Consider the following 16,511-nt stretch of genomic DNA (forward strand, 5'->3'; position numbering starts at 1 on the left):
TTATGAATTTATTCAATATAAGCATAATATCCCGGAATGGGAGTGGTGCCTGCTTTTAATCCCAGCACTCAGGAGGCAGAGGCAGGGACATCTCTGAATTCAAGGCCAGCCTGGTCTACATAGCGAGTTCCAGGACAGCCAGAGCTACACGGAAAAACCCTGTCTCAAAAAATCAAATCTCCCCCAAAATAAAAATAAGTAAATAAAAAGAGAAGCCATAAATATATAAATATAAAAATATATATGCTCTACACATATCTGCAAAGAATAAGAATCAAGAATATGTCAAAACTTTAATACACGTAAGATATAATTTAAAAGATGAGCAAAATATATGAAATACTTCTTTTTAAAAATACTTATTTTATGGACTATACATTATATGAACTATATACAGATGTAAACTTAACAGAGTTATATGACAATAAATAGAATATCTAGTAGTTGTCAGAGAAATAAAACACTATAACTACAGAAAGGAATAATTTTTTGTAGTTGTTGTTTTGGTTTTTATGGGACAGGGTTTCTTTGCATAGTCCTGGTTATCCTAGAACTCACTCTGTAGACCAGGCAGATAAAAATCCATATACATAAATTTAAATAATATTTTAAGTTATAATACCCAGTGTCCACAACACATTCATACACCACCTACCATGTGGCAAACACGGTTTCTAAGATCTTTATATGTTCTAACCCATTTTATCTCAATGAGAAGATTCTTTGATAATTACTATTTAGATTCTTTGATATTTCCTATTTGATAAATAATAAAACCAAAGTCCAGAGGGGTTAATAGTAACTCCCTTCCAATACCACGGCTGGTATTAATCCAAACTGGCTGATTTGTGCTTTTCATCACTACTTTATAAGGAATATAAATAAAGGCTATACTTTTTTTTATTTAAAAAAAGATGTATTTATTTTATTATGTATATAGTGTTCTGCCTGCATGTACAACTGCATGCCAGCAGAGGGCACGGGATCTCATTATAGATGGTTGTAAGCCACCATGTGGTCACAGGGAATTGAACTCAGGACCTCTGGAAGAGCAGCCAGTGCTCTTAACCTCTGAGATATCTCTCTAGCCCCCTAAAGGGCTTAGTCATGAAGAAGTTACAACATGTTTTTTTTTTTTTTTTTTTTTTTTACAATAGTAAGAGGATGTACATGCAAAGCATACTAAGAGTCACTGAATTACAATTTTAAATGGGTGAACCTTATGCTATAAATTATACATATTATATATATATATATATAATATGTATAATTTATAATCTCTCTCTCTATATATATATATAGAGAGAGAGAGAGAGAGAGAGAGAAAGTATTTCTCTGTAGCTCAGCCTGACTGGGAACTCATTATATAAGCTAGACTAGTCTCAAACTTGTAACAGTCCTTCTGCCCTAGTCTCCCATATAAAAATCTGTTTTTAAAACCTCCCACAAACCACAAGTAAGTTTATCACTCTGTAATGCACACTAGCTCTCAACATGATTGACTGCGCATAGGTAAAAATGTGTACTCTTCGTGGTATCTAATAAAACAAACCTCACTGTCAAGAGACCACTCATTTTACTTTAGGAGATGAGACAGAAAAATTTAATCTACTATTATGGAAGGCAGTCTCCAGCTTTAGTCCTGTTTGTATATACCAGGAAATTAAACAGCCCTCAACTTCTACAATAAATTCATTTTGCAATCATAATTGTGTGTGCACTGAGGCTACACAAACAATAAAACCTAGGAAGAACAAAGATGGAAAGAACATTGAAATTATACTGATATATTTTTTAAGTTGTGCATAAATGTTTGCTTTTTCTTTTCCTTTCATGTTTACAAATGATTTTAAAGGAGATGGAGAAAACACTTTATAGAGAAAGCCAGCAGTAACATGTCTTTATGGCTTTGAGTAGTATAATTCCAATGGGCCAACACTGAGGCAAAAAAAAATGGGCTATGAAAGCTTTTCCTCAACACTCTTTCTTGGGTTTTGGCAGAGCACTAAAAGGACAGATTGGCTGATACACTGCTACAGTGCTAAGGGAGCTTGTTGCTAGTTTAACTCTAGTCATAAGCATTGCAAGAGTCTCCTCATCCAGGGCAGTTCCCCCCATGGATCTGCACACTGATCGCTTGGAGACAAGAGGAAAGCCAAAGAAGAGTTCCAAGTCCTTGCTCTTTAAACCATGGGTCACTTTTATCCTTTCTCCGCCCTCTGCAAAGCAAGTGTAAATACAGGTTGCTCATACCTCACTTAAACAGCTTCATGCTTCAAAGACTACAAAGGAAATGAAAACGAAATAAATCACGTGATCATAGCATGTCTTCTAAATGATTGCTTTCTATTTCAGTGAACATGTTTAAAGTCAAATAGAAGCAGAACAGGAAGATTATACTTTTAAGAAGCATGTGTGTGCTTCTTAAGTCGTTATTCTGTTCTGTCATGGGCAAACATATGTAACAGGCTCTATTTTGACTTTTGTCAAAAGGTGACATCGCCTTTTACTGTTAGCTTTAAACCTACCAGTCCTCCTGGCTCCAGGCAGGCAACTAATTCCCTGAGGAAGCCTTCTTAACACTGTCAGATGTGGGAGAGTAGCTTCTATCAAGCTCCCTGATGCTCCCAGAGCACAGACTACTAAGATTTGGCATGCTGTCACATACATTGTCACATATATTTGGCATCGCTGCCACATATATTGTCCCTTTTCATCTCCTTCAGTTCTTTTTCTCGGTTATAGTGCTCCCTCAAGCCTGCCATTAGGTCTGGGGAAACTACATGACTGGCCCTTATCTTGACTTTGGATCAGGTCACTTATGATAATTTAGCTAAAAATAGTCACTTTGAAGTTTTTCTGGATTTGCTAGTACGTCAAGTAATCAGGTTAAGGCTTAACTTCAATTCCCTTTCTGTAGTATTCATATAATCTTTAGATAGATTACCACACCTATGAAAAGCTCTTATTTTATGCTTTACAAAAATTATGTGTATAAATACTTCATCTCCCAGTATCCAAATTTTTAACTTTCAAAATCCTTTCCACTAAAGAGAACCAGAACTTCTTGTAGAAATGGTGGATTCCACATCTGAAGTAAAAATGTGTCAGGTATGCCTGGAACAAAATAATGGAGCAAGGGAGAATGGGATTGTGGACTTAAAAAAGACCTTTAAATTGTTGAGACTGTATGGTGAGAACATGGGATGGGCTTCAAAAAATGTTCTAGAATTGTGTATTTTTAAACTAAAATCCTACAAGGAAAATATTTATTTATCATACCAAAAAGTCTCTTGCTAATTCCAGATCTTCAGTTCTGTGCCTGACAGCAATCTCTGTAACAATTTCAATAAAAATGTAAGCATGTGTATGCAAAACACAATTTTTAAAACCACAGTTGGTAGTTTATTATACACATTTTTCTCTGACTGATGGCACTTTATAATAGTGTTTTAAAAAATTATCTTTGCCAGCCTGGAGAGATGGCTTAGGGGTTAAGAGTATTTGCTGTTCTTACAGAGGACCTGTTTTCCAGGGCCCAGGTTGGTGTCTCACAATCCTGTAATTCCAGCTTCTGTGGACCTGTCGTCCTCTCGGGGCGCTAAAACACTAGCATACATGCAGACATTCATAGAAATATTTTTAAAGACAGGGTCTCATTATATAGCACTGGCTGGCCTGGAACTATGCAGACAACAAGGCTGGCCTTGAGCTCACAGAAATCTGCCTGCTTCGGCCTTTCAAGTGGCAGGATTAAAGGGGCATACCACCATGCCCTGCAAAAATATTTTTCAAAGTAAATTTTTTTTTTCCAGTGTTGGAGATTGAACCTAAAGTTTCACATAGGTGTCCAAGCGTCCTGAGCTGAGTCTCCAGACTTCTTTTGAGCGGGGTGGTAGAGTTGGGGGTGGGGGTGGGGGGGTGGTTTTGAGATAGAATCTCACTAAGTTGCTCAAGGTTAATGAAGAATGTGTGATCCTTTAGCTTCAGGAGCAGCTGGGATTACAAAGCTCCACAACTTTTAATACAAGTGTGTCTATGCATTATAGTGTTTGGGGGTTTACAGTTAACATATTGTGCTTCTTTCAAATCCCTTTAATGTGATCAAGAGATTTTGGCCCGAATGTTCACCAATTCAGGATTATATACCAACAAAACAAAACAGTTGAAATAGGCCTAACCTGGTTATTGTACCTAATCTTCAAGTAGTTTATTTTTACTGTATATGTATTGTTGTCTGATTGTATATTTATCTCTGTGAGGGTGTCGGATCCCCTGGAACTTGAGTTAGAGACAGTTGCGAGCTGCCATGTGGGTGCTGGGAATTGAACTGGGCCCTCTGGCAAAGCAGCCAGTGCTCTTAAGTGCTGAGCCATTTCCAGCCTCTCTTCAAGCAGTTTGAAAATTTCAGGGTTTTTTTTTGGGGGGGGTGGAAGGTGGGGGGTTACATTATTATTACCTTGTAAAATGTCCTGCTTTTAAAACACATTCTCTACTCAGAGTCTTATGTGAATACTAAGATCTTTCTTGGGGAGACTGCAGAAGGCCTATTTCCCTTCTCTAGCCAGTCTAAACTCATGGTCACCAGTATTACACAGGCTTACTCGACACGGTAAAGGTGCATGGGGGTCGGTGAGTTGCATTTAGACGTGGATCATGATTAAAGGAGTCAAAGGAGGTGGATCTGGGGGGGAGAGGGGGCGCAAGTTGGCCGTGTTACTGGGTCCTAAGACGGATTTTAAAGGGAGGGCAGAGATCCAAGAAACGAGGGAAAAGGTACCGTAAGCACGGTGGGAAGCGTTACGTATTAGAGCCGAGCACAGCCACGTTATGTTCCACAGCTCATTTACAAACGCAAACCCTACAGGGATTCACAGCATAAAGCAGGCAGCGAGGAAGGTCTGCAGCGGGCCTGTTGGCCGGGAGCGCAGGTCACCGCGGGCCCTGAGGCGGCCGCGGAGAGCGGCCAGGTCCGCGGGCGGGCAGTGAGCCGGGCCCGCCCCAGGGCGTCAGCGTGACCCGAGGCTCCGCGAACCCTGAACTCACCGCCCCAGCCGGCCGCCCACGGCGGGCAGGCACTTTCTCGCGCCCGGGGGTGGGGCTACTGCAGACCGCTGCCTAAGATGGTGTCGGCCGGACTCGCCGGGACGGCCGCCTGAGGGGATCGGGAGCCCAACAGCCGGAAGGACCGCCGAGCCCGCCGCCCCGCCCCGCCCGGCCCCTGCGGAGCCCGCACGTTCCAGGCTCGACGGGCCGCAGCGCAGCCCCGCACGCCGCAGGACCCGGCGAGTGTTTGAGAGGGCGCCGAAAGCGCGGGGAGGCGGGCCCGACGCGCCGTCACCGTCCCGCGACAGCTCGGTGACGCCGCCCGGCTCGCGCGTGCTTCGGGCTCCCACCTCCGCGCGGCTCCCTGGACGGGCCCTGCTCCTTTAACTGCGTGACGGGCGGCGCTTCCACCCTATCACGTCCCTCGTCAACGTCCAATCAGATTCAAACTTCCCTCAGCCGCCGGACGAGTTGGAAGACCAGGGTCGAGAGCGAGCGAGCGGGAGAGCGAGCGAGTGAGTGAGCAAGCTCTTGGTCTCTCGCGAGATCGGGCAGAGCCAAGTTCTCGGGGGGGGGGAGAAAAGAAAAAAACCACGCCAGAACCGATGTCCAGACTTCCTAAGGAGTGATTTAAAGGACGTGGCCGTGGACCAATGAGAGGGAAGAGAAGGTGGGGTCGCCGCCCTCTCCTCGCTAGAAGTACCGTTACAGAGCAGGCTTTTTGTCCAATCAACGCCTCGAGGCTCTGGGTCAGGTGACCATGAAGTGCGAGGGGCGGAGCCACGGCCTGGCGCGAGGAACCGTTAAGATAGACAACGAATAGAACCAATGAAGTACTTCGATTAGGGCGTTGGGAACCCAATAACAGCGTCGGGGCGGGCGCCTTCCCGTAGCGCGGGGAGATGTGAAGACGGACAAATAGTTTTTCCAATGAGAAAGCTGAAGAGTGAGTTAATTGACCAATGAGGTCTGCGGGGCGGGAGCCTCTGCCGCGGCGGAGTCCAAGATGGCGGCGTGCGAGTCCGCTGTGTGAAACGAGCGCGGGGTGGCGGGTTAGTCAGCTCCGCAGAGACGACCTCCGGCGACCCTCGACAATGAAAGGAAAGGAGCGCTCGCCAGTCAAGCCCAAACGCTCCCGAGGTGGTGAGGACTCCGGTTCTCGTGGGGAACGGAGCAAGAAGTTGGGGGGCTCAGGCGGCAGCAATGGGAGCAGCAGCGGGAAGACGGACAGCGGCGGGTCGCGGCGGAGCCTTCATCTGGACAAGTCCAGCAGCCGAGGGGGCAGCCGCGAGTATGACACTGGCGGGGGCAGCTCCAGTAGCCGCTTGCATAGTTACAGCTCCCCAAGCACCAAAAATTCCTCAGGCGGGGGCGAGTCGCGCAGCAGCTCCCGGGGTGGAGGCGGGGAGTCACGTTCCTCTGGGGCCGCCTCCTCAGCGCCTGGCGGCGGGGACGGCGTGGAGTACAAGACCCTGAAGATCAGCGAACTGGGGTCCCAGCTGAGCGACGAGGCGGTGGAGGACGGGCTGTTCCACGAGTTCAAACGCTTCGGTGATGTAAGTGTCAAGATCAGTCATCTCTCGGGTTCTGGCAGCGGGGATGAGCGGGTAGCCTTTGTGAACTTCCGGAGGCCAGAGGACGCGAGGGCGGCCAAGCATGCCAGAGGCCGCCTGGTGCTCTATGACCGGCCTCTGAAGATAGAAGCCGTGTATGTGAGCCGGCGCCGCAGCCGCTCCCCGTTAGACAAAGATACTTACCCTCCGTCGTCCAGCGTGGTCGGGACCTCTGTGGGCAGCCACAGGCACGCCCCTGGAGGTGGAGGTCAGAGATCGCTTTCTCCTGGCGGTGCTGCTTTGGGATACAGAGACTACCGGTTGCAGCAGTTGGCTCTTGGCCGCCTGCCTCCTCCACCCCCGCCACCATTGCCCCGAGAGCTGGAACGGGAACGAGACTATCCGTTCTATGACAGAGTGCGCCCAGCTTACAGCCTTGAGCCGAGGGTGGGAGCGGGAGCAGGTGCTGCTCCTTTCCGAGAAGTGGATGAGATATCACCTGAGGATGATCAGCGTGCCAACCGGACACTTTTCTTGGGCAACTTAGATATCACTGTGACAGAAAATGATCTCAGAAGGGCTTTTGATCGTTTTGGAGTCATCACAGAAGTGGACATTAAGAGGCCTTCTCGTGGCCAGACCAGTACCTATGGTTTTCTCAAATTCGAGAATCTGGACATGTCTCACAGGGCCAAACTAGCAATGTCTGGCAAAATTATAATTCGGAATCCAATCAAGATTGGTTATGGTAAAGCCACACCCACTACCCGACTATGGGTGGGTGGCCTGGGACCTTGGGTGCCTCTTGCTGCCCTGGCACGAGAATTTGACCGATTTGGCACCATTCGAACCATAGACTACCGAAAAGGTGACAGTTGGGCATATATACAGTATGAAAGCTTGGATGCAGCTCATGCTGCCTGGACTCATATGCGTGGATTCCCACTTGGCGGCCCAGATCGTCGCCTTAGAGTGGACTTTGCAGACACAGAACATCGTTACCAGCAGCAATATCTTCAGCCTCTGCCTTTGACTCATTATGAACTAGTGACAGATACTTTTGGACATCGAGCACCTGACCCTTTGAGGAGTGCTCGCGATAGGACACCACCCTTACTATACAGAGATCGTGATAGAGACCTTTATCCTGATTCTGATTGGGTGCCACCCCCACCACCAGTTCGAGAACGCAGTACTCGTGCTGCAGCTAGTGCTGTGACTGCTTATGAGCCACTGGATAGCTTGGATCGAAGGAGGGATGGCTGGTCGTTGGACAGGGACAGAGGTGATCGAGATTTGCCCAGCAGCAGGGACCAGCCAAGGAAGCGAAGGCTGCCTGAGGAAAGTGGAGGACGGCATCTGGATAGATCACCTGAGAGTGACCGGCCTCGAAAACGTCACTGCACTCCTTCTCCTGACCGAAGTCCAGAACTGAGCAGTAACAGAGATCGCTACAACAGTGACAATGATCGATCATCTCGTCTTCTTCTCTTGGAACGGTCCTCTCCAGTCAGAGATAGACGGGGAAGTTTGGAGAAGAGCCAGAGTGACAAACGAGACCGTAAAAACTCTGCATCAGCTGAACGGGACAGGAAGCACCGGACAGCTGCTCCCACAGAGGGAAAAAACACTCTGAAAAAGGAAGACCGATCTGATGGCAATGCACCCAGTGCCAGCACTTCTTCATCAAAGCAAAAGCCACCTTCCCAGAAACAGGATGGAGGGACAGCTCCTGTGGCAGCATCCTCTCCCAAACTCTGTTTGGCTTGGCAGGGCATGCTTCTCCTGAAGAACAGCAACTTCGCTTCCAACATGCATCTATTGCAGGGTGACCTCCAAGTTGCTAGCAGTCTACTTGTGGAGGGTTCAACTGGAGGCAAAGTAGCCCAGCTCAAGATCACTCAGCGGCTCCGTTTGGACCAGCCCAAATTGGATGAAGTAACTCGACGCATCAAAGTGGCAGGGCCTAATGGTTATGCCATTCTTCTGGCTGTACCTGGAAGTTCTGACAGCCGATCCTCCTCTTCCTCAGCCACATCAGACACTGCCACCTCTACTCAGAGGCCACTTAGGAACCTTGTGTCCTATTTAAAGCAAAAGCAGGCAGCTGGGGTGATCAGCCTCCCTGTGGGAGGCAACAAAGACAAGGAAAACACCGGGGTTCTTCATGCCTTCCCACCTTGTGAGTTCTCTCAGCAGTTCCTGGATTCTTCTGCCAAGGCACTGGCCAAATCTGAAGAAGATTACCTGGTCATGATCATTGTCCGTGGTGCGTCCTAAAGTCCATGTGTAATAACTTGTATTTACTACTTTGACATGGTTCCTTGTTTTGTGATGTGTAATGGGATACAGCATCAGATGAAAATTTCTTTCAATTAGTTTAGTTGGTTTTATATATATATATTTTTGTAAACCTCCTTAAAATAGATATTGGGGCAGTTGAGCTATTATTTTAAGTGAAAGGGATGCCCTGAAGGTAGCAGGAAGATAGATTTGCTTTAATTAGGAGTTTTTACCCTCGTAACTTTTCTTTTTCTTCAGGTTTTTCTTTTTCAATCTTGAGTTTTAAAAAAATCCTCAAAATGATAAAACCCACAGTTTTTAAAATCATAATTTGGAGAGAAGAGCCTTCTGATAATATATAATCTGTACTGAAAAAAATGGTTTGATTGATGCATAGAAAATTTCTATACTAGAAACGTGTGACTAAAATTTGATCAGGTATTGCGATGTCCAATTATTTTAATCAGGTATTTGAGTATTTCTTTAAATAGACAGTTTATTCCCATACAGTTTGCTTTAACATTTATATCATTAGTTTTTGAGTTTTGTATCCCATGTTTGTAGCAGTAATTGATAAAAATTGAGGCTTGTGTTATGAACCATTTACCTCTTCAGCTGGTATGCAAGAAATGAGTAAGTGCTTTTAAAATGAGAATTTTTTTGTTTAGTTAGTAAAAACAGTGGTGTTTTTATTGACTGAAAGGTGAGGCTAATACAGTTCTTATTGCCCATACTTCAAAACCAAAAATGAAGGTTTTTTTGTATACATTTAAGAAATTTCTGGTTTCAGGAATAGAGTTGTCTGCAGGCTTATAAAGTAATCCTCCCGTTCCTTCCCCCCTCGCCCAGTAGACATTAATCAAATATCTAAAACATCTAAATTACAGAATTTTTTAAAGCTTATCTTAAAATGCCCTTGATATATTTAAAGAAAATGTCTTTTTTTTTTTTTTAACATTTCATGTTTAAACAGGAGTAGTGAGTGGCATTACATTGTTGACAGTGTTTTGAATGTCTTTGAAATTTAATGTTTAATATTTTGGCTGCTGTCTGTCTGCAGAGGTTTGAAATGTCAGTGTTAGAACCCTCCCCCTTTTGATTTCCTAGGTACCTGTAATTAAAAGAATTTAGCTTACCTACACAGACACCCCCTCCCACACTTCTCCCCCAAAATAAAGAGCTGAGGATATGACATCTGCTTCTTAATAAGGGCTTCTGTTACTTTATAATAATGTTTGTTTGTTTTATGTGCCCTTCTGCCACCACTTGTGATTTCTAAGGCCATTATTAAATATGGTTTTCTTCCTTAAGTACTGAGGACTTCAACTAGGGCCCAGTATTTAGTTATGATTAAGAACTTGAGTTATGGGATCATGGTCATTTTTCTATTGTGTGAACATGACTTACTCAAAGCCTTGCAGAGTCCAACGGTTTTCTGTTTTCAAAGCTCATTGATTTGAAGTAGCATCAATAATAGCCCAGAAAAAAGTCACATAACTTTAGTTTTTCATTATAACAGGTGTATACTGCATGTCAGTATGAAAGCCTTGTCATTACTATATCATACTTTTGTTTCTCACTATGTATTTATGATTTATTTTATTTGGAGGATTTTGAGAAAAAGAATGTACCAGACTTAACAAGCACAAAGGTCCTGGTGTGCCTATAGGAAAAATACCTGGAATCTTACATCTAAGACTTGGGTGTATTTTGCCTGCAGAAAAAGCAGCAGTTGGCATGAAATAGACATCTCTTCAGAAATTGATGCAAGTCTAGTCTGTGTACATGAACTTTAAGTACAGTTTTTAGTTAGCTAGGTAGATTTTTCCAGTTTAAATAATTTCACTAGCTATTAACTTTTTAGTATATTTTGATAGGTTAGTTGGGCAAATGATTTTGCTGTTAGAGAGCGAAGTCTGTGACATCTAATCTTTCTATTAATCAAATGTGGTTTTTTTTTTTAAAGCTTTAATGGTTAACAGCTTACTGAGTATTGATTTTTGTTCTGAGTTTGCTTGAACCCTTATCTAACACTGCTACATTTGTTAGATCTGATCAATTAGTGCTTTGGTGTTTTTGAAACAGTGGCTTAATGCCATTTCCAAATGTATGTACTATGTAAATTAGTTTGGTGCTTACCTACAAAGTGCCATCTTTTTGTGTTGCCTACTCTTGTGCAGGTTCATAATAACTGTCAAATTAGCCACTTAAACCTTCAGAATTTGATTGAAAGCAGAAGTCTAAATCTGTTTCTAATCGCATTGGCCATACCAGAATCCCATATTGGATATTCTTCTAAAAATTATTTTATGCATATGGGTGTTTTGCCTGCATGTATGTCTGTGTACCATGTGCTGGCTGCTTTTCCAGGGGACCCAGGTTTGGTTCCCAGCACCTAATCCCAAGGGATTCAACATCCTCCTCTGGCCTCCTTGAAAAAAAGACAAGCCTGTTCTTTTTCTATTTTTTTTTTTCTTTAATAACCTTAGTACTTTAGTGTAACTGATTTTTGTTTTCCAGAAACTCAGCTAAAATGAATGGAGAGAGAATTTCTTAAATGTGCTATTTATATGTTAAATATACTGGTAAAAATAAGATTAAGACTTTCTGATCATAGCTTCAAAGTTTATGGAAAGTTAAGCAGTCACTCAGCTTCTAGCAAATGGTTCTAAATTGTGGAATAATATTTGCTGGTTGTAATAGGGATTCCTCTGTAAAAAATTTTTCATACAGAAACCTAAATCTTTAATGTGTACTTGTACACTATCAAACTGAAGGTGGTTTTTCTTTTAGAATTAACCTCTTAAAATGTACATCCTCTGGCTCATATAAGCTTTTGTTATATTTTGAAGGTGATTAACTTTGTGACTGACTCAGATCATTTGATACGTAGCAGTAAAAGGTGTTTTTCAGAGTCATATATTTCCAGGTTTATTTAAAAACTATGTTATGGGCAGATGTTCACTGACCAAAAGAATTTTTTTTTTTAAAGCTGGTGAAATTGCTCATTTTGCAGGCACAGCTTGAATTACAGTTTGTATCCATATCAGAACCATTTATCAAAACTTCTGTAGTAACAGAATTTTGAGATTTTCTATTGATGAGGGTCTCAATGACTTAAGTGAAAAAAAAAATGGAGACAATTTTTGAGCTTTTTCCTTCCTGGTTTTGAAATAGGAGTAAAGTATGAGAACAAATACCAGAGTTACCCTTGTTAACTTTCTGGTTAAAGTGATATCCTTAATGGGAAATTATTTCAGGTAACTACAGTAAAATGTTAGGCTTGATGACGAGTTCGTATGTGTATAACTTGAACAGAATTGAAAAGTATGAATCCTGAAGTGTTTTTTGACTGTTTAGCAAATTGTATGTGTGTTTTCTTAACAGAAAGTAACATCTGCTGTTTTTGAAACATAGGTAAAGGTGGTTTGTAAATGGCTTTGACCACTCTCTACAGTAATGGAGTAGTCTTTATTACTCCATATAAATAACAAAATAAGTGTAGAAGGGTTAAAAGTCTGTCTAAACTCCATCTTTCTGTTCCACTTTTTAGTTATATTTAGAAAATATTGGTTAATTATAAATTTGCTTTTTTCTGAACATTTGGCCATGTGTTAGTCGGTTATTTGAGGATAGAGGATATTTTCAATCCTATAATCCTTATGACAGTCTTAAAAAAAAAATCAGACCCTATTGTTCTATTTGTTATTTGTGTATTCATATAGTAAATTTATTTCAAGGTTTGTGCCAGTGGATATTATTGGTGCTTTTTGAAGTTAAAGTGGACTATCCAAGGAAGGTCTTGTTAATACTATGTTCATCTATAATGGCATAGGGGAAATATATATATTTTTAATACTGTAAACGTTTGTACTGAATAACCTTTTTTTCCCCCTCCCGCAAGCAAAACTGGTGAACAGCGGATGAAGATACCGAATTCAAAGCTCTAATGGACCTTTTTGAAGAGAAGTTGTGGCTTATGTGGAGTTTACATGGGCCTCTGATGGAAGAAAGCTAATCTGTTTAGTATTTTGTGCATTTTACTAAAATGGCAGCTTAACATTGTGTATCTGCTATTGTGATGCCAATGCCGGTGTTTTAAGTGGAAAAAAAATGACCTCTTTGCTTTGTGCTGTGTACACAAGATTTCTGGAAAAGTAAAGAAAAACCCTTTTTATGGCTCACACAGCTTAAAAGTAGCTGTCACTCAAACATGGGCTCACAGTTGAGCGGCTTTTGTTTTATTCTAAATAAATTGTTTCTTTTGAGGAAAATGTTTTTCTGCCTGGAAGTGAATTGACGGCAAACCTTGACCCCTTTGTTTGCAGCGGAGGGGGTACTTGCTGCTGCTCAGATCTTGTATGTCCTGAGCAAGAAGCAGGGAGACCATCAATTTCGTTTTGACTATCACGGTGTGTCAATTCTGAAGGATCATAGTGTTACAGTGACCCCCTTTGTTTGCAGTGAAGGGGATTGTTTGCTTCTGGTCCTCAACAGGATGAGGGTGCTGTTTGCTGGCGTGCAAGAAGCCGGGCAAGCACTCTAAGCCTCACCACGGTGCACGAGTCGGGGGCTTTGCTGGTTTGAAGAGCCGGAGTTCCTGAAATATAAGTTTTGATTTATTTTGTTCACCCATCACGTTTGGCTTTAGTTTCATTTTTTAATTTGAAGAAAAGTTTGAAATTGCATTATCTTGCACTTAACATTTGCACCAAATTGCCAAAAGAAGGAGAAATGCTCCGGTTGCTTTTTAAATGTTAATGATGATGTTAATAAAGCCTTTCCTGACACATTTGAGGAGCTCCTCCGTCTCCAGGGGCTTCTTACCAGAGTTATGCAGTGATGGGTTTAGTTCTGAATGGATGAAGAGTTCCTGAGAGCTAGCGTTTGTAATTAGAACCGTTACTTGGTTTCTGTGCCTTATTTGACCTGTGGTTCCACATGCCTTGGATGTGCATGCACCGTGACGGTTTCATAGGTTCGAACGCACACTCAGGCCCAGTCACTTCGGTTGGTAGTACAGATTGTGAGGAAAAAAAATGGAGGAGGCATCCTTAAAGAGGATTTTGTTTGCCTTTAGTTCCTGCATTATCCTGTACAGGGGCTCTTGAGCTTTGGAAGCCTGTTCCCAGTACAGGAGAAAAACTTTCCTGTTTGCAGCAGGATACTTCAGTGCACAGTGACAACGCTGGAGTTCAAGAGGAAGCCAGCAGTTCTGCACCTTTGGCTTCAGACACCATGGTTGTTTGCCAGTTTTAAACTTAATAGTTGCAGACGAAGACCACCTTGACATGCAGTCTTGTTGGGCTTGTTTTGAATTTTAACCTCGGATGGAAGAGCCCTAGTGCTGTCTTATCTCCATGCGGGATGATGATTGCTAGGCAACAGGTGATTATCAACCAAGGATGCCACGGTTATACTCTGCAAGGTGGTGTTCCAGTGGTAAACAGCTGTATAAACTTGTAAACAGGTAAGAGGGTTTCTTAGAGGTCAAAAATATATAATTACTATGGAGAGGGTGTTTGATGCTTCTGTTAATGTTTCTCTGCTTGGAAGTCTTTAGACACTGCTGCTGTTAACAAGCGCCCTCCCCTCACTTAATATTTACAAAATTCTGCAACTTCTTGATAATTTTTTGTGTGTTTTATTTTTGAGTATATTTTATCGACTGAAAAAATATTTTAATGTGGGAGCCAAAGTGTTAGCATTTTGGTTATAGACTTGAGCATTGTTGTCTTTTAAATTTTTGACATCTGCCAGTAGCCCTGGTGTTTACCTTTCATTGTGATTTAATGGTGCAAGAGAACTTACAGATATCAACATTCAAGGATATTTTTAATTTTTTTTTTAAATGATAGATGCTTTATTCAGAATGGTCTTATATTTATTTTCTTGTCCCTCAGATTTAGGCAATTGCAACCTGAGGGAAGTGAATAGATTTTTGTCTTACCATTTTCGTTGTCCAGTTATCCTAGTAGCCTGCGCATTGTCTGCACACTAATAAATGAGCAAGCACAGCGCTCTTTGTATATCATACAACTTCCTCAATTTGTTTTCAATGGGATCAAAAAAATTTTGAATAGAACAGTTCATAACTTCCATAAGATTTAGGGAGTCTCGAAATTTTAGTAGCTAGTCTGTACTGGCTACTTTCCCCCTTAAGTTTGTTTGGGCCCCTTGGATGGTTTAGCTCTTCAGCATATATATCACACTGATAAGTGAGAGGGACAGAATGAGAAAACCAGGCCTTTTCAGGTTCTTGATGTGTTATTTACAAGTATTTTTAAGCCAACTTTGCTTATGAGGTCGTTCATGTAAGGCTTTGCCAATTGAGCTTTCCTTGCGTATCTAAGCAGTTTATACCTATTAGAAATGCCAGCTCTCATTGTATTTTCTCTTGCTAGTCTTTTAAAGTTAATGAATTAGTAGTCAAATATTTTAACTGGAGATTTAGGACGATTATGTTATATTGCTTATGTGTTTAGCTTTCTGAGGTATCAGGTTTCATCTCAAAAATGAGAGAGGGGTGTGTAAAAGCAGAGCTTTTTTTTAAAGCATTATATAGTATATTCAAAATGGGAAGGTATGCAGTGTAGTGCTGTTTTGATATTGGTATTCATAAAATTTAAGTATGCTTAGCTGCATTGAAGGAAAGTTAACAGATGGAGTGTTCTGATTTTAAAATGTGGAAACTGCTCTTTGAATTCGTTTTTATGGTTTCCCAGTGTTTTTATTATAATCTGGATGTAGCATTGTTCTAGGAGACCTGAATTAATTTGAGTTCATTTTTAAAAGCTTAGTAATGATGGTTAAAATTGAAAATAAGGATTGCCTTAAGTAAACTTAGATTTTGTAAATTGCTATTACCATAGCGTAAGTCAATTGGTTACAAGCTTTTTGTTTACTTCGGTTTTTAAGACAGTCTTGCTTTTGAAGTTCAGGCTGGTTTCAAACTCAAGATCTTCCTGCTTATGCTTCTCCTAAGTGTGAAGATTACAGGCATGTGACACCACATCTGGCTTTATAGTGTTTTTTGTTTTGTTTTGTTTTTTAAGACAGTGTTTCTCTCTGTGTGGCCTTGGCTGTCCTAGAACTCACTCTGTAGACCAGACTGGCCTCAAACTCAGAGGAATCAGTCTGCCTCTGTCTCCTTAGTGCTGGGATCAAAGACGTGTGCCCGGCCCAGCCTAAGTTTTTAATAGTTTGAATATTGACTATATATTATGAACCAAGATTCTGAGACTAGGAAATAGAAGAAAGTGTCAGGTAGTTTCTACCACTGTTAACAGTGTTACACTAATTAAGTGATATACACTAATTAACAGTTTATACAGTAATTAAGGAACTAGGTATAAAGAGGTAAATAGTTCAACCACTAGGGAAAAGTTTAACAGTTTAAGATAGTAGAAAGTATTAGCAACAGATCAGTTGCTAATGTTTTCTGTTTTGTTTTTGGTTTTCTTGTAGCTAATAATGGATATGACAATATATTAGGTGTCTCAAGTTGGGATGGTTAAGAAAAGCCTAAAAGATTTTGTTAGAAGATATGGAATGGTGGAGGGAGTTTGTGATGGGCAGGTCAGAGACACATATGAATAAGATTATTGTAACTTGGTGAATGGAAAAGAT

The 16,511-nt window shown here is 41.8% G+C and overlaps 1 protein-coding gene across 2 annotated transcripts in view; it reads left to right on the forward strand.

The window, feature by feature from the left end:
• Positions 1 to 5,108: 5,108 nt before the first annotated feature.
• The window catches only part of Rbm15 (RNA binding motif protein 15), a 28,946-nt gene continuing 17,543 nt past the window's right edge, over positions 5,109 to 16,511 (forward strand). The window contains exons 1-2 of one of the 2 annotated variants that reach the window (XM_021631657.2): positions 5,109 to 8,868; positions 12,787 to 13,156. In XM_021631657.2, the coding sequence (XP_021487332.1) occupies positions 6,009 to 8,868; positions 12,787 to 12,809 (2,883 nt within the window). In that variant the 5' untranslated portion in view covers positions 5,109 to 6,008 and the 3' untranslated portion in view covers positions 12,810 to 13,156. Of the gene's footprint in view, positions 8,869 to 12,786; positions 14,353 to 16,511 lie in introns of those variants that run through there. The other variant, XR_009594763.1, reaches the window with a different exon arrangement.

Source organism: Meriones unguiculatus, chromosome 10 (genome assembly GCF_030254825.1).
Source record: "Meriones unguiculatus strain TT.TT164.6M chromosome 10, Bangor_MerUng_6.1, whole genome shotgun sequence".
Lineage (NCBI taxonomy): Eukaryota > Metazoa > Chordata > Mammalia > Rodentia > Muridae > Meriones > Meriones unguiculatus.